This window comes from Pseudorca crassidens, chromosome 10, assembly GCF_039906515.1.
Source record: "Pseudorca crassidens isolate mPseCra1 chromosome 10, mPseCra1.hap1, whole genome shotgun sequence".
NCBI lineage: Eukaryota > Metazoa > Chordata > Mammalia > Artiodactyla > Delphinidae > Pseudorca > Pseudorca crassidens.
The window spans coordinates 85,940,457-85,963,085 of record NC_090305.1 but is presented as its reverse complement, the minus strand read 5'-3'; the positions used below and the strand labels follow the sequence as shown (position 1 = coordinate 85,963,085).

Sequence of the window (22,629 nt, the reverse complement as noted above, 5' to 3'; positions counted from 1 at the left end):
AGTTATAAAAATTTACAGTGTTCCTTCATGTAAGCCCTTCAACTGATATTTCAAGATTTTCCCTGATGATCAGTTTAAAGGCACTAAGTCCATAAGTTTAAGCAAAAGTCTTCACATATAATGAAATAAAGAGATATAAGGTTAATCGGCAAACTATAAATAGCTAGGTCATTTTGTAAAGGAGGGAAAATACAAGTGCAAACTTTAATATCTGAGATGTATGCAGAATTTTTCCATGCAATATATAAATATATATTCACTATTTAGGCCCATGTTTTAACTACTAAAGAATGGCAAATCACCCACTGTCCGCAGAAGAGCAAATGTAGGGAAAATAAGTATTTAATGAAAGGTCTGGCCATTTTCTAAGTCTAACAATCAAAAGCATTTTCAATATTCAATTTTGAAAAAGCACTGTATTTAAGAGCACTAAAATGACGAAGTCTGAATCTTCATTTATTCAAAGAGAAGAAATTAAATTGAGGATGTCCGATTGCTTGCAGATACTAGTTATTGGCAGTAGACTCTTCCACTCGTGTTATGCTTTATGAAACTGTCCACCTAAGGCCACCTTCTGGTGGGGGTCCAGATGCAGCCATTTCTTTTTCTATTTTTTCCTTTTTCTTTCTCTTTTCTTCCACAGACTGAACATTCAGAATGCCCCGAGATGCAGCCTCCTTCTGTCTTCTTTCTGCAGCCTCTGCAAGCTTTGCTCTTTTTTCTTCCAGGTCCGGCGAAGGAGGCGCGGCCTCCGCGGGACAGGGAAAACACAGCCCCATGGGGATCGTGGCTGGGGGGGTTCCCCTCCTGGGTCCACCCCAGACCAGGCCGTGCAGACTGCGCGATCAGACCCGAGTCCCAGTTCTATTGTTATTTTTCAAACTATAGACATGAAAGCGTTGGTTTTTGTTATTGCTGATGGAGTGTTTAGGGTAGACATCAGTTAAGGGAAACTTTTATTCAAAGTCACAAAAGAATTTAGAAAAGTTGTTTCTCCAACCACATTAAATATTTAGATGCAATTTAAATAAAAAGGACTGTGGACTATTCATTCTTATTGGACTTATTTTTAGCAAAACTTTTTACTCTCACTTTTTTTCTTATTATTCATTTTATACATATTAGTGTATATGTGTCAGTCCCAATCTCCCAGTTCATCTGACCACCACCACCACCGCCCCTGCCACGTTCCCGCCGTGGTGTCCAACGTTTGTTCTCTACATCTGTGTCTCTCTTTCTGCCCTGCAAACTGGTTCATCTGTACCATTTTTCTAGATTGCACATATATGCATTAATATACGATATTTCTTTTGCTCTTTCTGATTTACTTCACTCTGTAGGACAATCTCCAGGCCCATCCACGTCTCTATAAATGATCCAATTTCATTCCTTTTTATGGCTGAGTAATATTCCATTGTATATATATGTACCACATCTTCTTTATCCATTCGTCTGTCAGTGGGCATTTAGGTTGCTTCCATGACCCGGCTATTGTGAATAGTGCTGCAGTGAACATTGGGGGTGCATGTGTCTTTTTGCATTATGGTTTTCTCTGGGTATATGCCCAGTAGTGGGATTGCTGGGTCATATGATAATTCTATTTTTAGCTTTTTAAGGAACCTCCACAGTGTTTTCCATAGTGGCTGTATCAATTTACATCCCCACCAACAGTGCAAGAGGGTTCCCTTTTCTCCACACCCTGTCCAGCATTTGTTGTTTGTAGATTTTCTGATGATGCCCATTCTAACTGGTGTGAGGTGATACCTCATTGTAGTTTTGATTTGCATTTCCCTAATGATTAGTGATGTTGAGCATCCTTTCATGTGTTTGTTGGCCATCTGTATATCTTCTTTGCAGAAATGTCTATTTAGGTCTTCTGCCCATTTTTGGATTGGGTTGTTTGTTTTCTTGATATTGAGCTGCATAAGCTGCTTGTATATTTTAGAGATTAATCCTTTGTCAGTTGCTTCATTTGCAAATATTTTCTCCCATTCCGAGGGTTGTATTTTCGTCTTGTTTATGGTTTCCTTTGCTGTGCAAAAGCTTTTAAGTTTCATTAAGTTTCATTCCCATTTGTTTATTTCTGTTTTTATTTCCATTTCTGTAGGAGGTGGGTCAAAAAGGATCTTGCTGTGATTTATGTCATAGAGTGTTCTATGTTTTCCTCTAAGAGTTTTATAGCGTCTGGCCTTACATTTAGGTCTTTAATGCATTTTGAGTTAATTTTTTTGTGTGGCATTAGGGAGTGTTCTAATTTCATTCTTTTATATGTAGCTGTCCAGTTTTCCCAGCACCACTTATTGAAGAGACTGTCTTTTCTCCATTGTGTATCCTTGCCTCCTTTGTCATAGATTAGTTGACCATAGGTGCGTGGGTTTATCTCTGGGCTTTCTATCCTGTTCCTTTGATCCATATTTCTGTTTTTGCACCAGTACCATATTGTCTTGATTACTGTAGCTTTGTAGTATAGTCTGAAGTCAGGGGGTCTGATTCCTCCAGCTCTGTTTTTTTTCCCTCAAGACTGCTTTGGATATTAGGGGTCTTTGTGTCTCCATACAAATTTTAAGATTTTTGTTCTAGTTCTGTAAAAAAATGCCATTGGTAATTTGATAGGTGTTGCATTGAATCTGTAGATTGCTTTGGGTAGTATAGTCATTTTCACAATATTGATTCTTCCAATCCAAGAACATAGTATATCTCTCCATCTGTTTGTGTCATCTTTGATTTCTTTCATCAGTGTCTAATAGTTTTCTGAGTACAGGTCTTTGACCTTCTTAGGTAGGTTTATTCCTAGGTATTTTATTATTTTTGTTGCAGTGGTGAAGGGATTGTTTCCTTAATTTCTCTTTCTGATCTTTTGTTGTTAGTGTATAGGAATGCAGGAGATTTCTGTGCATTAATTTTGTATCCTGCAACTTTACCAAATTCATTGATTAGCTCTAGTAATTTTCTGGTGGCATTTTTAGGATTCTCTCTGTATAGTATGTCATCTGCAAGCAGAGACAGTTTTACATCTTGGTTTCCCATTTGTATTCCTTTTATTTCTTTTTCTTCTCTGATTGCTGTGGTTAGGACTTCCAAAACTGTGTTGAATAATAGTGGTGAGAGTGGACATCCTTGTCTTGTTCCTGATCTTAGAGGAAATGCTTTCAGTTTTTCACCATTGAGAATGTTTGCTGTGGGTTTGTCGTATATGGCCTTTATTATGTTGAGGTAAGTTCCCTCTATGCCCACTTTCTGGAGAGTTTTTATCATAAATGGGTGTTGAATTTTGTCAAAAGCTTTTTCTGCATCTATTGTGATGATCATATGGTTTTTCTTCTTTAATTTGTTAATATGGTGGATCACATTGATTCATTTGTGTTTATTGAAGAATCCTTGCATCCCTGGGATAAATCCCACTTGATCATGGTGTATGATCCTTTTAATGTGTTGTTGGATTCTGTTTGCTAGTATTTTTTTTGAGGATTTTTGCATCTATATTCATCAGTGATATTGGTCTGTAATTTTCTTTTTTTGTAGTATCTTTGTCTGGTTTTGGTATCAGGGTGATGATGGCCTCTTAGAATGATTTTGGGAGTGTTTCTTCCTCTGAAGTTTTTTGTAAGAGTTTGGGAAGGATGGGTGTTAGCTCTTCTCTAAATGTTTGATAGAATTCACCTGTGAAGCCATCTGTCCTAGACTTTGGTTTGTTGGAAGATGTTTAATCACAGTTTCAATTTCAATGCTTGTGATTGGTCTGTTCATATTTTCTGTTTCTTCCTGGTTCAGTCTTGGAAGGTTATACCTTTCCAAGAATTTGTCCATTTCTTTCAGGTTGTCTATTTTATTGGCATAGAGTTGTTTGTTGTAGTCTCTTAGGATGCTTTGTATTTCTGTGGTGTCCATTGTAACTTCTCCTTTTTCATTTCTAATTGTATTGATTTGAGTCCTCTCCCTCTTTTTCTTGACGTATCTAACTAAAGGTTTATCAATTTTGTTTATCTTCTCAAAGAACCAACTTTTAGTTTTATTGATCTTTGTTATTGTTTTGTTTGTTTCTGTTTCTTTATTATGCTCCTTTATGGTGTCTTTCCTTTAGCTAACTTTGGGTTTTGTTTGTTCTTCTTTCTCTGGTTCCTTTAGGTGTAAGGTTAGATTGTTTATTTGAGACGTTTCTTGAGGTAGGATTGTATTGCTATAAACTTCCCTCTTAGAACTGCTTTTGCTGCATTCCATAGGTTTTGGATCGTCGTTCTCATTTTCATTTGTCTGTAGGTAGTTTTTGATTTTCTCTTTGATTTCTTCAGTGATCTCGGTTATTTAGTAACATATTGTTTAGCCTCCATGTGTTTGTGTTTTTTACGTTTTTTTCCTTTTAATTGAATTCTAATCTCATAGTGTTGTGGTCAGAAAAGATGCTTGATATGATTTCAGTTTTCTTAAATTTACTGATGCTTGATTTGTGACCCAAGATGTGATCTATCCTGGAGAATGACCATGTGCACTTGAGAAGAAAGTGTAATCTGCTGTTTTTGGATGCAATGTCCTATAAGTATCAATTAAATCTACCTGGTCTGTTGTGTCATTTAAAGCTTGTGTTTACTTATTAATTTTCTGTCTGGATGATCTGTCCATTGGTGTAAGTGTGGTGTTAAAATCCCCCACTATTTTTGTGTTACTCTCGATTTCCTCTTTTATAGCTGTTAGCAGTTGTTTTGTGTATTGTGGTGCTCCTATGTTGGGTGCATATATATTTATAATTGTTATATCTTCTTCTTGGGTTGATCCCTTGATCATTATGTAGTGTCCTTCCTTGTGTCTTGTAACATTCTTTATTTTAAAGTCTATTTTAACTGATGTGAGTATTGCTACTCCAGCTTTCTTTTGATTTCCAGTTTTCATGGAATATCTTTTTCTATTCCCTCACTTTCAGTCTGTATGTGTCTGAAGTGGGTCTCTTGTAGACAGCATGTAGATGAGTCTTCTTTTTGTATCCATTCAGCAATCCTGTGTCTTTTGGTTGGAGCATGTAATCCAGTCACGTTTAAGGTAATTATCGATATGTACCTATTACCATTTTTTTAATTGTTATGGGTTTGTTTTTGTAGGTCCTTTTCTTCTCTTGTGTTTCCCACTTAGAGAAGTTCCTTTAGCATTTGTTGTAGAGCTGGTTTGGTGGTGCTGAATTCTCTTAGCTTTTGCTTGTCTGTAAAGGTTTTGATTTCTCCGTTGAATCTGAATGAGATCCTTACTGGGTAGAGTAATCTTGATTGTAGCTTCTACCGTTTCATTACTTTAAATATGTCCTGCCACACCCTTCTGGCTTGCAGAGTTTCTGCTGAGAAATCAGCTGTTAACCTTGTGAGAATTCCCTAGTATGTTATTTGTCGTTTTTCCCTTGCGGTTTTCAATAATTTTTCTTTGTCTTTAATTTTTGTCAGTTTGATTACTATGTGTTTCAGTGTGTTTCTCCTTGGGTTTATCCTGTATGGGACTCTCTGCATTTCCTGGACTTGGGTGGCTATTTCCTTTCCCATGTTAGGGAAGTTTTCAACTATAATCTCTTCAAATATTTTCTTGGGTCCATTCCTCTCTCTCTTCTCCTTCTGGGACTTCTATAATGCAAATGTTGTTGTGTTTAATGTTATCCCAGAGGTCTCTTAGGCTGTCTTCATTTGTTTTCATTCTTTTTCCTTTATTCTATTCCACAATGGTGAATTCCACCATTCTGTCTTCCAGGTCACTTATCCTTTCTTCTGCCTCAGTTATTATGCTATTGATTCCTTGTAGTGTAGTTTTCATTTCAGTTATTGTATTGTTCATCTCTGTTTGTTTGTTCTTTACTTCTGCTAGGTGTTTGTTCTTTAATTCTTCTAGGTCTTTGTTAAACATTTCTTGCATCTTCTCGATCTTTGCCAACTTTTCTTTTTCCAAGGTCCTGGATCATCTTCACTATCATTATTCTGAGTTCTTTTTCTGGAAGGTTGCCCACCTCCACTTCATTTAGTTGTTTTTCTGGGGTTTTATCTTGTTCCTTCATCTGGTACATAGTCCTCTTCCTTTTCATTTTGTCTGTCTTTCTGTGAATGTGCTTTTTGTTCTACAGGCTGCAGGGTTGTAGTTCTTCTGGCTTCTGCTGTCTGCCTTGTTGTGGATGAGGCTATCTAAGAGGCTTGTGCAAGCTTCCGGATGGGAGGGACTGGTGGTGGGTAGAGCTGACTGTTGCTCTGGTGGGCAGAGCTCAGTAAAACTTTAATCTGCTTGTCTGCTGATGGGTGGGGCTGGGTTCCCTCCCTGTTGGTTGTTTGGCCTGAGGCAACCCAGAACTGGAGCCTACCCGGCTCTTTGGTGGGGCTAATGGCAGACTGTAGGAGGGCTCACGCCAAGTAGTACTTCCCAGAAATTCTGCTGCCTGTGTCCTTGTCCCTGCGGTGAGCCACAACCACCCCCTGCGTCTGCAGGAGACCTTTGAACACTATCAGGTAGGTCTGGTTCAGTGTCCTTTGAGGTCACTGCTCCTTCCCCTGGGTCCCGATGCACACACTACTTTGTGTGTGCCCTCCAAGAGTGGAGTCTCTGTTTCCCCCAGTCCTAAGTTCTGCAATCCAATCCCGCTAGCCTTCAAAGTCTGATTTTCTAAGAATTCCTCCTCCCATTGCCAGACCCCCAGGTTGGGAAGCCAGATGTGGGGCTCAGAACCTTCACTCCAGTGGATGCACTTCTGTGGTATAAGTGTTCTCCAGTCTGTGAGTCACCCACGTAGCATTTATGGGATTTGACTTTATTGTGATTACACCCCTCCGACCATCTCATTGTGGCTTCTCCTTTGTCTTTGGATGTGGGGTATCTTTTTTGGTCAGTTCTAGTGTCTTCCTGTCGATGACTGTTCAGCTGTTAATTTTGATTCCAGTGCTCTTGCAAGAGGGAGTGAGCGCATGTCCTTCTAGTCCACCATGTTGAACCAATCTTTACTCTCATTTTTATTCCCAAGTACCTGAATGCTTCAGATATTCAAAATAATCATTACATTGGCACTGTTATTGGGGCTTCTTAGACAAGACATGGTACTATAAATCTGGGTGCCACATTTCATACGAAGTTGGATTTCAGTCGTGGAAAATTCTAGACTCCGTCTCTGCGTACATCTGCTGAATCTGTGATTATTCTGTGGTCTTTTGAGAAGAGCTGACTTCCTGTAAAATAGAAATCTTCTGAAATAATACAAGACCTGTTATTTATTCTCACACCTGTTTGCTCTAATATTACTGAGTAAGAAAGAGGTTGGAGTAGAAAAGTATTGAGTCTTCAGAAGGAAGGTGGGTTTTCCTTATTCTTGAGTCTCTGCAGACTATACTGTATCTCCTCTTCTCCTTCGTTTCCAGGTGATGCTCTTCTATAGGGATTCTACCCTCAAATTCAGCTGAACATTTACACAAGGCTCACTTATTTTACTTTACTTTACTTTACATTTTATTTATTTTATTTTATTTCATTTCAGTTTAATCATACCACCCTCTGAATTAGCCTTCTTATCCCTTTTTATGGGTGAGAAAACTTGAGATTGTGGTTATACAGGTAGTGGCAGAGCTGATCCCCAAACCTCGGCCTTCTTCTTCCAGGTCCAGTGGTCTGTTCCTGTCTCACCTCCTCTCTTCAGCCCAAATAAAACTCTTCCCTGAGCTATGCCATGATTTCAAGCCAACAGCCATGGCTCACCTGCAAAACCCTCTTTGTTCTGCCGAGCTCCCTGCCTGTTCCAAAGGAAGGTCCTGCTGGTTTGATTTATTCTCTTATTGAAAGCCCCTTCGTGATGCTGACCTGTAGCCTGGGACACTGACTGCGTCCCTCCCTGTCAAATAGTCACGTTTGCACGAGTTGATTTCTGCTTATCCCTCTCCCATCCCTTATGTTATAAACAATTTATGAGCGGGGATGAACACCTTTCTGTGTCCCCAGTAGAATCCAATATAAAGTCTTGCACCAGAGAGTGGAGACGGTCATTGAATTGACCTGAGACTCCCTGCAGAAGGCCTTACAGATACTGAAAGTCATTCCCTTCAACGGTTGCATTTTATGAGTTAGGAGGACCAAGTTCATCAAAGGATAAAGACGTTGCTAAGTGAACCTCTCCTTTTTGCTTCCCCCCTATGCTGAAGTATGTGCAGTAAGATAATGGATGAGTAAAAGTAAAATTCAGGGACAGATGGGGGGACATGTCAGTGAAAGTACCAGCCCCCCGAGAGCCATGAAAGAAAGCATTAAACTTCGCATCCAAGTGTAAACGAGAGTTGGTCTAGAGAGTATGGGACAGCAAGCCTGGAGGGTAAAGGATAAGGGAACCTGGATATAAACATCTGATACACAGAAGGCACCCCAAAATGTCTGGTGTCTAAGAGGACTGGTTCTTGTTTCTGCCCCTTGCTGGCCATATGAGTTTGAACTCTGAACTTAAAATCTCAGACTTCTCATCTGTTACACTGAAGATGATACTTTCAAACTCATTGGATTGTTATGCCACGTAAAGCATGGCTAGAAGGAAATAGGGCCAGGTTGGTAGGTAGAATAATAGTTCCCCAAAGAGCTCCACTTCCTGATCCCTGGAACCGGTGTGAATGTTCTTTTACATGGGAAAAGGGACTTTGCAGATGAGATTAGATTAAGGATTTGGGGGTGGGGAGATTGTCTTGGGTGATTTGGCTGGCCCAGTGTAGTCACGAGAGTCCTTGTGAGTGAAAGAGGGAAGTGGGAGAGTCAGAGTCAGGAGCTGGGAGGACAGAAGCAGAGGCTGGAGTGAAGTGACTGCTGGCTGTGAAGGTGGAGCGGGCAGTGAGCCAAGCAACGTGGGCCGCTCACAGAGTTTCTAAGCTTTAGGTTCTCATTGGTACTCACGTACTGTCACTGTACTGCACCTATTTTGGTTCTTCTTCTGAGCCATGGACCCCTTTGGCAGTGCGTTATGTAGTCTATGGACTGTTCCCATAACTCTCTTTTTAGTTCATAAACTCAGTACTATGACCCAGAAATTCCATTATATTGAATTACACTTAGCAAATACTAAAAACCTCCCAAATGTTGCGTTAAAGTAATGTTTGAACCTTAGTAACACATTAAAAAAGATCTTGTGGCAGGCCTTAAATCTGCTGTACTTTAGAAGTAATGAGCATAAATGATATTTCAACGCATCTCCAAAAACTGAAATGTGAGATGAAAATATTCCTGATATCTTTTGGTGATAAAACCGCAGGTACTGCTGATACTATTGCATTTCATTGCCTCATCATTGGAGGAACTGGTAGATTTCAATTTGAGCTTATGGAATGAAAATGTAATTTTTCCCCATCCTGGTTCAGTTGCCGTGTCTTCCAACTCCATTTCTGACTGTGGACCCCCTTGGGGCATGAATCCCTGGGCAGGGCATTTTGGAAAGACCACAAGGCAGTATAATGAAACTTCGAGATCTTAATACTTATATCAAGAGACAGTGTGTGTATTCTGTAAATCCTTGAGGATCGAAGGGACTGTAGGTCTATTAGGACAAGGATATGACTGCTCTGTTTCATTTGGAAAAGGGCAAGGGCTTTCTTGTACCAATTGAATTTTATTTGGGTGTCATGGTTTGAAACGTTATTTATAAAGCTAACTTACCAGGAGAGAAGACCTATCCAATAAACAGTAAGATAGGGTAGTGAGAGTGAAATTAATTCCATGTTAGCAAAGCATTAAACACAATGAAAGGAATGAATAGTGTTATAAGAATTTCAGTGCAGTTGCCTCTTAGAGGCAATTTTGGTTAAATAACAGTGGCCAGGAAAATTTTCTTGACCAACGATGAGTAAGAAGGTCCATTAAATTGTGCTGACCATTGTCACTGCGCAGTATCCACAGGTGAGCTTCAACCAGAGTTCCTAAGAGGAACTCATTAGCTAGCATATCAGATGGCTTATTTGGTGAGAGTTTTAGGCTTAGATAGGGCACATGGCTTTGCACATGGTAGGCATGCTCGTGGTTGTCAAATTCGTTTGGCTCAAGAACATTTTACACCATATTCACTACCTGGATGACATTTTGGAAAAGTCAATATTTGTTTTCACTGCATAATTTAGAAAGCTGTGGTAGCCCCAAGTAAACACGTAGCTTTTCAAAGCTGTCCACACCTGCCATGTAGCAGGAGCGAGCATGATACATTTTTATTTTGTTAACATGAGGCTCAATAGGTTTGCAGAATTAATACCAGTAGAGCTTTTCTGCAGGCGGTTTCCATTGCAGATTTACTGGAGGAAGGACTCGCAAATGTCTTTGTAAGTGATGGATTTGACAGCCGTGTCTCGAAATAGAAGACAGAGCTCTTAGTTACTTACCATGGTTTAAATAGTCAATATTTTCTCATTCGTCTTTCGGATAAAAAGTTACATAGGGACAAAACACCCCAATGAAGCATAGCTACTGGGAATGTGCCCTCGTGGATTCACTGTTTGTGGCAAGGTTTAAAACCGAGTGGCAGTGGGGTTTATTGTGAGGAGTGTTGCCTGAAGAGCTCACATAATTCACAATGCACAATGCATCTGAGACTGATTTTCTTCTGGGGGGAAAAAAAAAATCAAATGGCGTTGTCTTCATGGTCCGTAAATCTACAGCCATCATATCTTATTGTTGCTTTGATACTGTGTTTATTTCCTCAGTATTATCTCTAATAGCTCAGAATTTGTACTTAAATTAACAGCATGGTATATGTTGGCAGTGGTTCAAAAGCTATTGATTTTTGGCCGCGTTCTTTGGCATCAGTGAATGTATGGATGACATTCTTATAGATGAAAACAATGTAACTTGTAAGTATTAACTGTTAAAACAACAGCCATGAAAGTTGGTAAAATAATTTGCAGAATTGGTGTCCACAGTGCTAACAAAGGCTGTGTATCTGCATACCAGCTAAATTGGCACCTTCATATGGTGTAGCACAAACTGTTTATAGTTTCCATGGCTCAACAACTTTGAAATGAAATTCATCACCTTTTGTTTAATTGTGAAGGGTTAACTTTGTACATATAGTGAAACTTTAATAATATTTCATATCATATCTTACTATATCAAATTTGTATATTTCAGAACTGCCCAAAAGAAGCAACCAAATTATGTTGGCCACAAGTTATATTTCTAGATAAATAACTCTAAACTCCATACTGAACTTTAAATCCATGTCCAGATTATTTTGTTGTACTAGAATTTCATTGCATTGGTAAACTGAGTTCACAAACTGGCAATCCAAAAGAGACACTGTTGGCTGTGATTCATACTGATCCACTGTGCTTTCAGTGTTTTGATTGTACTTTAAAATGTTCAAATCCACTGCGATCATCATATTAGAACAGAATACGGGCACACCTCAGGGATAATGTAGGTTTGGTTCCAGACCACCGCAATAAAGAAAATATTGCAATAAAGCGAGTCACACTAATTTTTTGCTTTCCCAGCACATATAAAAGTTATGTTTACACTGTACTGTAGTCTGTTAAGTGGCAGAACAGACAGTTATCCAGCAACCCACGTGCAGCATCGTGGTGGACCATGGTCTTGGTCAGCAGAGCAATTGTGAATAAATCAACTTGCCCAGGACCGAATGATGGACCAGGGATTTTGGGTTCTCATTATTTCCCCAATCAAATCAGTTCCTCCTTTTCCCATTTGGAGGACTGAGTGTGAGAAGGCAGTAGTTTCAAACCAATTCTGCAGCAACACAGGGAGAGGAGTATTGCCCTTTGTAAACTATTCGTCTCTGTATTTCTCATTACCTAGCATAGCACATAATAGGCATTACCAAATAGATGGATGGATCTCATGTGTATTTATTTATTGAAGCCTGATAACTACAAAATATTATGGCTGTAGCTGCCATAGATATAAAGTGAGCTACCTTCATAATTCATCAGTGAAGGGAATTTTCAATAAAGATCTCTTTGGGCGGCATTTCAGGTACTCAGTTAGGCAGACAGGAACAAGGGGAAAAAAAATCACAGTGCCTAGAGAAGGGTGGAAAGTTACACTTAAGCTGGAGCAAACCATCCGATTAGAGTCCTCCTTTGCAATGTACAGCTCTTCATCGTACTAGTAAGCTTCGATTTTGACAGCAAGTTTCCAAAGAAGAAAGCAGTTGAAGTTCTGTTTCAAGTTCTATGTTGCGAAAATGTGGTAATTTAATTGAAAGAAAGGCTAACTTGGTCCCCACGGAGCCTTTCAAAAATGGGGCTGCTCTATGCACTACTGCTGTGTGGGAAAGCTAGGTGGTGTCTCAGATGTTCTCCTACTTAGAAATCATACTGTATGGGGGAAGGCTTCGCATTCTTCTGTAGGTGTCAGACGGTTTTCTCTGTGCTCTGTGTAGTTCAGCACTGTTGTGTTCTGGTTGCTCTTCAATGCAGAACTCTTCTAGGGCTTACATATTTATGACAACTTCAAGCCATGTGTTCCTCAGCTACTATCAGAATGAAGAAGAACTTTCAACTTCAACAGAGCCATACTCATCGTGCCAAAACACATTGCACAGTATCCATCTTCCCGTGTACTAGATTTTGTTGTTCTGAACTCACACTGAGTTATGACTTGCTGCTTTGTTTGGGGGAATTATCCTTCCTGCCACCAAAAAAAAAAAAAAAATCAACATGCTGCCTTTTATTTCTGGGCCAACGTACTGGGCTCTGAATAGGACACAGATTCATTTTGACCTTCTGATTTAGCATGTAAATTAGGATACTTGGAGCAGAAGGCTCCGTCTTTTCTTCCAGTTCCTGTGTGATGCCAGCAGATTGGTGTGAATCAAAATGGAATGCGTAGAAGCAGATACCATTTATAAAGTGTCACTTAGAGGAGGCTAACCTGCATATAAAAGTTAGCTAACTGGTGATATCAATTAGAATAGCTTTCCGTGTTGCTTAATACCACTATTATCATTTTGCAATAGAGTAAAAATATAATGTAATCCCTACCCTGTTAGTTCGAAAAATCTTGTGAACCTACGTGTGTGTCAGTATTCCTTAACTGTATTTACCTGCAGAAAACCCGGAAGCTCCCGGTGGCTGGTTTGCATCTTATACACACCATTGATTTCTGGGCTCCAGGAAAAAAAATACTACATGGATTTTATGTAAAGAATCTGAATGATTAAGGGAACACTTCAAATTCCAGGGTTTTTCCCCCTGGAAAAACCTATGAACAGGCTTTCTTAATTATCTAGATTAGAGGTTGGCAAAGTATGGCCCTTGCGCTAACTCTGGCCCACTACCTCTTTCTGTATGGTCTGTGAGCTAAGAATATTCTTTACATTTTTAAATGGTCATATTTCAAATGATTATTTAGGCATTGATATAATAGCCTTGATTCTCCTTCTTGGCTCTCAAAGCCTAACATAGTTACTGTTTGGTCTCTTAAGAAAGAGTTTGCCAACCTCTGATCTAGACTGTGGTGGTAAAACTCTGCCTAATTGCATTGCCATGATGGATATGTAGCAGGTAAAAAATGCCTTTCTGGGCCACGTTCATGCTGCCGTCAACAGGTAACTGTAGTAAGCAAAGGACCACTGCAGTTGGTGTTGTGAGTGGAGAAACTTTATAAACTAAGAAGGTTCTTAATTCCAGCTTTTCACATAAGCCACTGAACAGCCATCAGTGGAAAAGAGATGAGAGTGGTCCTCAACCTAAACCTGCATATTCCCCCCAAAGGCTGCCACAAAACCCACAGGGATTAGGGCTCATTCACAGCCACAAGGGATGGTCAGTTAGGCAAAGACAGAATGAAACAGGGATACATCAGCAAAATGGTAATTTCTGCTAATATTTTGGCCAGTGAGGATATGGGTGTGAATTTCACTTAGAAATCTACATGCCAGCGACAATAACTGAAAACAGTATTTATTAAATCTCCTAACTCCGTAAAAGTAAAACTCATGACCTTGGAAGGTAGGGGAGTAACCTTTCCTGGATTGTAAATCCAGAGCAGATCGGGCTGTGAGACTCTGGGGTCTTGAGGTCATGCAAGTTAATGGGGGGCTCTTTCGTACCAGGCAGCAGTGGCCATTTGACTCTTGCAAGCCCTATTAGCTCTGCACCTGTCGAAGGAGTGGCAGCTGCTCTCTTCCCCTCAATACTTGCCACACGCCCATGGCTTTGGTGACAAAGCTGACGTCCCATCATTTTGATCTCATGAGCTTGTCCTGTCCTTAGCCTTATTTTCAATTCCACATCTCGTTAATAATGATCGCAACTCATTTCTTCACGTGCTTCAGTTCTCATTAAATTTGTGCAAGATGCGCCTGGCAGAACTTGCTTTTCTTTCTCCCTTTAAGCTGTGACGAATCTTTCAAACGTGCCTTAATGAAATTCTTCAGAATCAGCCTTTGTGTCCTGGTGCCAGGCCCTGGAGAACTCAAAGCACCTGTGGAGCAAACCTGTTACAGAGATGAATGTGAACTGGGAGGCCGAGAACTCACACTTCCTGAGCGTGGCGGGTTGCTTAGACGCTCCCCGACTCACTTTTTTTCATATAAGCCAAACTGGATTTTCACAAAATCCATGCCATGCTTCCATTTGTTTAAAAGTTTGATTCTGTAAGTGACACTAAGATAGAGTGTGTCTAAGAAAATGGGCTTTATACCACAAACTTAAGTGCCTAAAACAACACAAGTGTATCATTTTATAGTTCTAGAGGTGAGAAGTCCTAAAATCAAGGTGTCCGCAGGGCTGGTTCCTTCTGGATGCTCTGGGGGGAGAATTTATTTCTTTGCCCTTTCCAGCTACTAGAGGCTATCCTCATTCCTTGGTGTGTGTCCTCCCATCATTTTGCCTTTTCTCTCTCTGCTTCCCTTGTCACATTGCCCTGTCTCTGACTCTGAGGCTCCTGCCTCCCTCTTACAAGGACCCTTGTGATTACCAGAAGAATCCAGAACAATCTCCCCATTTCAAGATCATTAACTTAGTCACACTTGCAAAGTCCCTTTGCCAGGTTCTGAGAATTAGGACGTGGACGTCTTGGGCGGTTGGGCGGGGCAGGGAGAGGGATGGCTTTGTTCTGTCCACCACATACTCCTAACATGTCTCTGTTCAAAAACCCTTCGATCGTTCCCTGTAGCCCAGAGAGTAAACTATTTTCAAGATGCATCTTTCTTTTAAAAATAAAACAAAGACTGCAAGAAAACTGGTTATCAGGAAACTCAGTGACATGTTTAAACTTAATTGTAATAACCATGTGGAAATTTAAATTTGCATATTTTATTATTTTCCTTGGTCCTGTTTTATTTTGTGTAACTTAATTTTACTAGTTCTGCTTTTCTGGAAAGAGGTTGATGATTTTATTCTTGTAAATGAATACGTTTACAGTTTTCTATCTTCCTATCTAAGGAAAAACCCAGTTCTTCCCTATTACGTCTTTCTTTCCTGTGTGTCTCCTTTACCTTCAAGAGAATGTTTCACTTCTGACACTTCTGGTCACCAAATGTGTGGAGGTTTTTTCCCCACATCGAGCAATTCTCTCTGATACCAGCTGGGTGTCCTACAATTTAATGCAATTCTTTTCTTTAAATTTTATTTTGTATTGGAGTATAGTTGACTTACAATGTTGTGTTAGTTTCAGGTGTACACCTGGGTCCACGTGAATGATTTTTTCTGGGTATACGCGAGGAGTGTGATATACAGATCATGTGGTCGTTCTATTTTCAGTTTTTTAAGGAGACTCCATACTGTTCTCCATCGTGGCTGTAATCAATTTACATTCCCCAAAACAGCGTCGGAGGGTTCCCTCTCTCCATGCCTTCTCCCACATTTATTGTTTGTAGTCTTTTTGATGATGGCCATTCTGACTGGTGAGAGGTGATACCTCGTTGTAGTTTTGATTTGGAGTTCTCTAATAATTAGCGATAGGGAGCAGCTTTTCATGTGCTTTAAAACAAAAACAAAAACAGTGTGCATTAAATTTGCCTCTTGAAATTGGCTTCTTTTTTTTTTTAACATCTTTATTGGGGTATAATTGCTTTACAATGGTGGGTTAGTTTCTGCTTTATAACAAAGTGAATCAGTTATACATATACATATGTTCCCATATCTCTTCCCTCTTGCGTCTCCCTCCCTCCCACCCTCCCTATCCCACCCCTCCAGGCGGTCACAAAGCACCAAGCCGATATCCCTGTGCCATGCGGCTGCTTCCCACTAGCTATCTACCTTACGTTTGGTAGTGTATATATGTCCATGCCTCTCTCTCGCCCTGTCACAGCTCACCCTTCCCCCTCCCCATATCCTCAAGTCCGTTTCTTGAAGGCCTGCCCTGTTTTGAATTCTTTTTCGATTACCTACCCCAGGACTTTTCTTGAAGGCAGGTGTTCTTCACAGCCCCGCAGGCCTTGCATTGAATATGAAGTGTCCATAAGCACCTGTTGTAAAGTTGTTGTTATGGGAAATGTCCACAAGGGGACAGCATTTCCTCATGCCCCACTAGGGTTACGCCTGCAACCAGAGCCTTAGAGAAAGTCTTGTCCTTGGGTCATAGATTTGAGTGTAATGTGTCAGAAGAAACACCCCAGGCCTTGTGTCTCCTTACTTCTTCCCCCTTACCCTTCACCCTGGCAGACAATTCCCAAACCCTGCCAAAACCGCTATGCTGAGCTTGCCGTCGTACTTAGGTGGGGAGACTCCGAGGAAGGAGGCTGCCCGTGGGAACCCCACCACCAGGAGACTTGGAGACCAGGGGACCTTTCAGAGCCCTTCCAGCCCAGAGGGTCCACCATCCTTTCTGTGCCCTAGGCTTGCTTTAGCTGTAGGAGGGCCCGCCTGCATCTGGAGATTGTGGTCCCATCCGCAGGGGACCAGGCACTCCAGGTCCAAAGGGGGCTCATTTGCAGGCACATCCTCCCCAGCTCCCTCTGCCCCATGACAGTCCAGCCTTGGAACCCAAGGCTGCTCCGGCTCCTGGGATGTGACACCAGCCCAGGTCACTGAGGCCTGAGGGGAATACTGTAGGCCTTCCTTCCCCGCTCCCTCCCTTTCTTTTAAAATTTTTCTTCTTATTTTTATTGGAATATAATTGATTTACAATGTTGTGTTTGTTTGGGGTGTACAGCAACCTGATTCAGTTATACATATACATATCTCTATTCTTTTTCAGATTCTTTTCCCATATAGGTTATTATCGAGTGTTGAGTAGAGTTCCCTGTGCTATGCAGTAGGTGCTTGTTGATTATCTATTTTATATATAGTAGTGTGTATATGAAATTGATGCCATTCTGACACAGTTTTCCCAGAGGTATGGTCAGACCTCACCAGTTAAGGGCTCAGCCCCACAAGACTGCCCCCTGGCTGCCCCCATGCACACCTCAGACATCAGTTGCAAGCCCAGGTTATTTTGACTAACTGGCAAGAGATTGGAGGTTCTAACAGCCCTCTCCTCGGGTTCAATTCATTTGCTAGAGCAGCTCTCAGGACTCAGAGAAACACTTACCTACATTTATTAGTTTGTTAAAGGGTATAATAAAGGATGCAGATGAACATTCAGGTGGAAGAGATGTGTAAGGTTAGGGTTGGGTACGGGGAAGGGTCAGTGCTTCCTTGCCGTCTCCCAGCTGCTCCCAGCCCCTCCACATGTTCAGCCAAGAAGCTCTCTGAACCCCATCCTTTGGGGTTCTTATGGAGGCTTCATTATGTAGCCATGATTGATTAAATCACTGGCCACTGGTGATTGAACTCGATCTCCAGCCCTTCTCCCCTCCTCAGAGGTTAGGGGATGTGACTGGAAATTCTGACCCTCTGATCATAGGGTTGGCTCCACTAGCAACCAGTTCCATCCTATGTACAGTCCACAGGTCACCTTATTAGCATAATAAAGGACACCTTTATCACTCTCAGCACTTAGGAAATTCCAAAGGTTTGGAGAGCTCTGTGCCAGAAATGGGAACAAAGACCAAATATGTATATTTCTTATGATAAATCACAATATCACCTTTCTGTATATAGAGTCTAAAAATACTGAGTAGCACCCCTATTTTCTTTTTGGAAGTAGTAAGGTATTGGAACCCTACAATCAGGCCTTTGCTCCCCTATAGTTTGGCCAAAAAAAAAAATTTTTTTTTTCAGCTCCATCCCCTAGTCACCAGCCTATATAAATCTGCAACCAGCATGTGGTTTCTTTAGGGTATGGAGGTTTTGTAAATTTTTTCGTATAATTCCTTGTTTTATTTAGGTCTCTTTCCAAGTGGCAGAAACTCATCCAGTTTGTCTTGAGCAAAAGGGGCACATGGTGGCTCTTGCGAAGGCAGAGTCTGCTGTGTTTAGAGCTCGATTGAGCTTCAAACAATCGCTCCAAGATGCAGTTTTTCTCTGCTTTTTGCCTCTGCTTTCTTCTGGATTTTATTTTTATTTTTAGGGTCCATGTGGTGGCAAGAAAGTAGCTCAATCCTTACATCCATTCCAGTTTCATTGTCATGGGATGGAGCAATATACTTGTTAGTTGGGTATATGACTGGGTTAGCTCTAACTGGGCCTGCTTGGGTAGACTTGAACTCATCACTAAACCAATTATTGTTTTTGTTTTTTGGTTTTTTTAATGTTACTGAAGTATAGTTGATTTACAATGTTGTGTTAATTTCTGCTGTACAGTAAAGTGATTCAATTATACATATATATATTCTTTTTCATATTCTTTTCCATTATGGTTTATCACAGGATACTGCATATAGTTCCCTGTGCTATACAGTAAGACCTTATTGTTTACTAAACCAATTATTGTGACACGGGGGGCAAGTGCAAGGCACTGACATCTTAGGTTTGGGTCATAGGATCTGTAACTGGAGCTGGAAGGCAGGGCCCCGCCTGAATCATGAGATTGAAAATAGGGAAGGCCTTTTACTGAAGGAGAAACAGGCTCTTACTAGCATGGAAGGCACTGGATGCTGAGTGGCCCCAAATTAACAGCTGTTGGAATTGGCCCATCTAGAATGCTTTCTGCCTTCTCCGTTATTAGTATCTGCACCTGTTCTTTAATGTCTAGCTAAAACTTTACCTCTTCTCAGAGTCCTTCCTGCAGGACTCCCAGCACAAAATGATCTGAAATTTATCTGATTATTTATGAGTCTGTCCATTCATTTAACAAACATCTAAAGTATGTTCATCTCTCAGACCCTGTGTGCTGAGCACAGAAATGCTGATTATTTCCTCTGAGGGACTTACTATGTAGTGGAGGTGACTGGCATTTCACAGGTAATTATAGGTGTGATGAGTGTTACAGCGGGAGAAGGGGTGGGAGAATTTAACAGGAACGTTTAGTCTGCGGGATCTGAGAGGGCTTCGGTGAGGAGGTGTTATTTAACGTGGATCCCAGAATTACCTAGATACAGATGAGGATTTTTTAGGATAAGGGGAATGGACTGTTGTAGATGGGAGGAAGTAGAAAGGCCCAGAAACTGTCATACACCAAGGGTCTCAAAGTCCTCTGTCTGGGAGGATGAATCATTGAAAGAAGCCGGCCAGGATGAGGACAATGCATGTTGGCAGCGTTGTGAGTCAAAAGGCTATTTCAAGTCGCTTTGTCCTCTCAGCTCTAGTCCAGGTTGCCAGATCTTCTGTTTCTGAAGAGTTTTTATTTCACATTTGCCAATTCAAAAATTTTGGCAATGGATTAAAATTTTAAAAACACTGTATGGGCAAAATAAAATTCTGCGGGCTAAAGTGGTCCTTTGTCTAGGTTTGCTACCTCTGCTGCACGTGAATCTGTTCAGGTAGTTAAAACCTGTAATCTCTGGACTCCACTCCCAAGAAGTTCTAACTTGAGATCGCTGGGATGAAGCTTTGTTTTCCCAATTTTTAACCAGTGTTCCTTCCATGAGATTCTTTTGCTAATGTTTTTAAGCCCATGCTTTGAGAAACACCATTAAAGGAAATGAAAGAAATTTAACAGGACTAGACTGTAGAACTTGGGAAGGAAAGAGAAGCAAAGTCTGGTCCTACAGACCTTATAGGATATGGCGTGTGAGGTTTGGATTTTATCCGGAATTTAATGGGAAACCATTGAAAGTTTTAAGGAGAAAAGAGTGTTTTGCTAGAGTGGGCTTGATACTGGCTCATGAAAGCTGATTGTTCCTTTTTCAAAATTTGTGCAAGCAACTGGTTAAACCATTGGTAGCTTGAAATCTGCCATGGTGGGACTGTTTGCACTGTGGAAATCGGCAAATGCCACAAGTCACTCTTCCTACCCTTGAGAGGGTTGTTAAATACTTACCATACGTCATTGAGTGTGTTCATCAGATTTCTATGTTTGTATTTATATGTACATATGTATATTATATATATATTTATTTTTAAAGATGGCACTTAAAAAATTATTTATTTGGTTGCACTGGGTCTTAGTTGCAGCTCGCCAGCTTCTTAGTTGTGGCTTTCCGGCTCCTTAGCTGTGGTATGTGGGCTCCTAGTTGTGGCATGCAAACTCCCAGTTAAGGCATGCATGTGGGATCTAGTTCCCTGACCAGGGATTGAACCCAGGCCCCCTGCATTGGGAGCACAGAGTCTTAACCACTGCTCCCCCAGAGAAGTCCCTATATATATTTAATATATAAAAATATATTTATATAGTACATACATTATATATATATATATACATACACATGTAGACTCACATGTATATAATTTCAAAGATCCATCTGGCTGCATTGTGGCGAGTGGATTGGCGAGGGCAAGATGGAAGATGTAATAGTCTAGGTGAGAAATTACGATGGCAGAGGAAAGAGATGAGTAACTCGATGTATAAGCTTTTGCCTCAAAACTTACGGCTTAAAACATGAGCATTTATTCAGCTCACTCTTCCTCTGGACAGTTCTCTCGGTTTGTGACAAGCCATTGGTTTGACTGGGTTTACCTGTCTGAGATCACTTGGAAGGTCAGCTAGGGGCTGACTGGTCAGGATGGCTCTACTTACTTGTCTGAGGTTGGGTGGCTGCTGGCTGGGTGAGGGGGTGAGGGGACCACGTGTCTCTCGTCATCCAGAATTATCCAGGGCTTGTTCACAGGGCAGCGAGTTAAAAGAACAGCAAGAAGGCAAGTCTTAACACGCAAGTGCTTTTTCACTGTTTGCTGATGTCATATTGGCCAAAGCAAGTCACAAGTCTAACCCTGATTCAGGTGTGGAAAAAGACTCCAGCTCTTGATGGGAGAAGTTACGAACTCACATTGCAAGGGCACAGATGAAGGGAGGGGAGGAATTTGTGGCCAAGTTGGCAATCCACCATGATGGATTTATGAGGTAGGAGACAGTGTTGTCAGGGCACTGGTGATTGAATGTGGGAGGTGAGGGAGAAGTAAGAGTGAGGCACAATTAGTTAACTTGTGTGTTCATGTCATCTGCTCCCAACCAGAATATACATACAGGACAGAGAGCATTAAAAAGTGTAAGAAACTATCGCCCAACACCTTGAACGGTGGTGATTTCTACCTCTTAGGCACATATTTGCTGTCTAATTAAGTAAAATCATCCTCTTCTCAATTTTGTCACCTGCCTGAGTTTGATCAAGTCATAGCACCAGTTTTGCTACACATGGAATCTTACTTCATGTTCTTCATTTCCTTACAAATAAACCTTGCTCAGAACTTCGCTGTTCCAGAAAGTCCTACCTGAAAAATAACATGTACACACCCTGGTTCTTCCTGCCGTGATGCATTTGATAATCATGTACGTTGAGATCTCGCTCTTTGGCCTCGGTCCTTTGTGTGTGTATGTGTATAGGTCAAGATGATTTGTAATTCTACTAACAATATACAGTGTTGTGATGTCCACTGTTATATTTATCCAGTGAATGGAGTAGAGAAGCTTGTGTGCTCCATGGGGATGGGATCTCTTCCACTCAGAGCTACATCCCTGGTGCTTGCAACGTGTTGGATACACGGTGGCCTGCAAATACCTATTCGTTGAAAGAGGGAGCCCTTGGGATTTATTCTGTAGTTCATGGACTCATATATCTGACTTTCTTCTCTAAACAAGAATGCGGAAGCACATCAGAAAACCAGCTTCCTTTCAAAGGCTACTTCCTTTGCTCCTCTAATTCCTCAGGAATTTCCATATCTGGAGAAACACTTCTGCCAGAAAAGTGTGTTTTATGCTTGTTCTTTCTGTAACCTTCAGTTCTTGTCCAAGTCACAATAAAAATCGAAGTATGTTTTTGAGTGCTAGTAAAGCACTTATAGCACTCTGAATTTAATTTTTCAAAATTAATTGTGATTTCCCTATTGAAGCATAAACCTGATTCAAAAGCACAGGCTTAGTTTAGGCTGTATAACTCTTGGTAGCCTATGTTTTTTCATCTGCATCAACACTTGGTTCTACAGTAGCTGTATTTTTTTTTTCTCTCTTTGTCTTTGATGCGGTCAATTCCTGCTGCTCTTTGCCTTAGTGGAGTTAAGTGGATGATCATTAAAAAAAATAAAAAAAGAATCAGAGTCGTTCGGCCACATTCAATAAAGGGGTTACAGCATGCTTTCTGAGGGGTGGAGTGTATGTGTGTGTGTGTGTATATATATATATATATATCTCCCCACCCCTTGATTCCAAATGATTAACAAAGACATCTTCTTGGCTCTCAGTTACCCTTATAACTTCAGGTAGGCCTAAGCCGTTCACTAAGATCAATAC

At 40.8% G+C, this 22,629-nt stretch overlaps 2 protein-coding genes across 2 annotated transcripts in view; one reads left to right on the top strand and one right to left on the bottom strand.

The window, feature by feature from the left end:
- TAFA4 (TAFA chemokine like family member 4) overlaps nt 1-22,629 on the top strand; it is a 126,719-nt gene that overhangs the window by 47,856 nt on the left and 56,234 nt on the right. The gene's annotated exons all lie outside the window — the stretch shown is intronic.
- LOC137233132 (small VCP/p97-interacting protein) lies at nt 47-853 on the bottom strand. The gene has a single exon (XM_067755876.1). The coding sequence runs from the start codon at nt 777-779 to the stop codon at nt 546-548; it is 234 nt and encodes a 77-aa protein (XP_067611977.1). The 5' UTR covers nt 780-853; the 3' UTR covers nt 47-545.

What these genes read in the sequence shown, in the direction of transcription:
- LOC137233132 (XM_067755876.1), bottom strand. Translation starts at nt 779, where the DNA reads ATGGGGCTGTGTTTTCCCTGTCCCGCGGAGGCCGCGCCTCCTTCGCCG.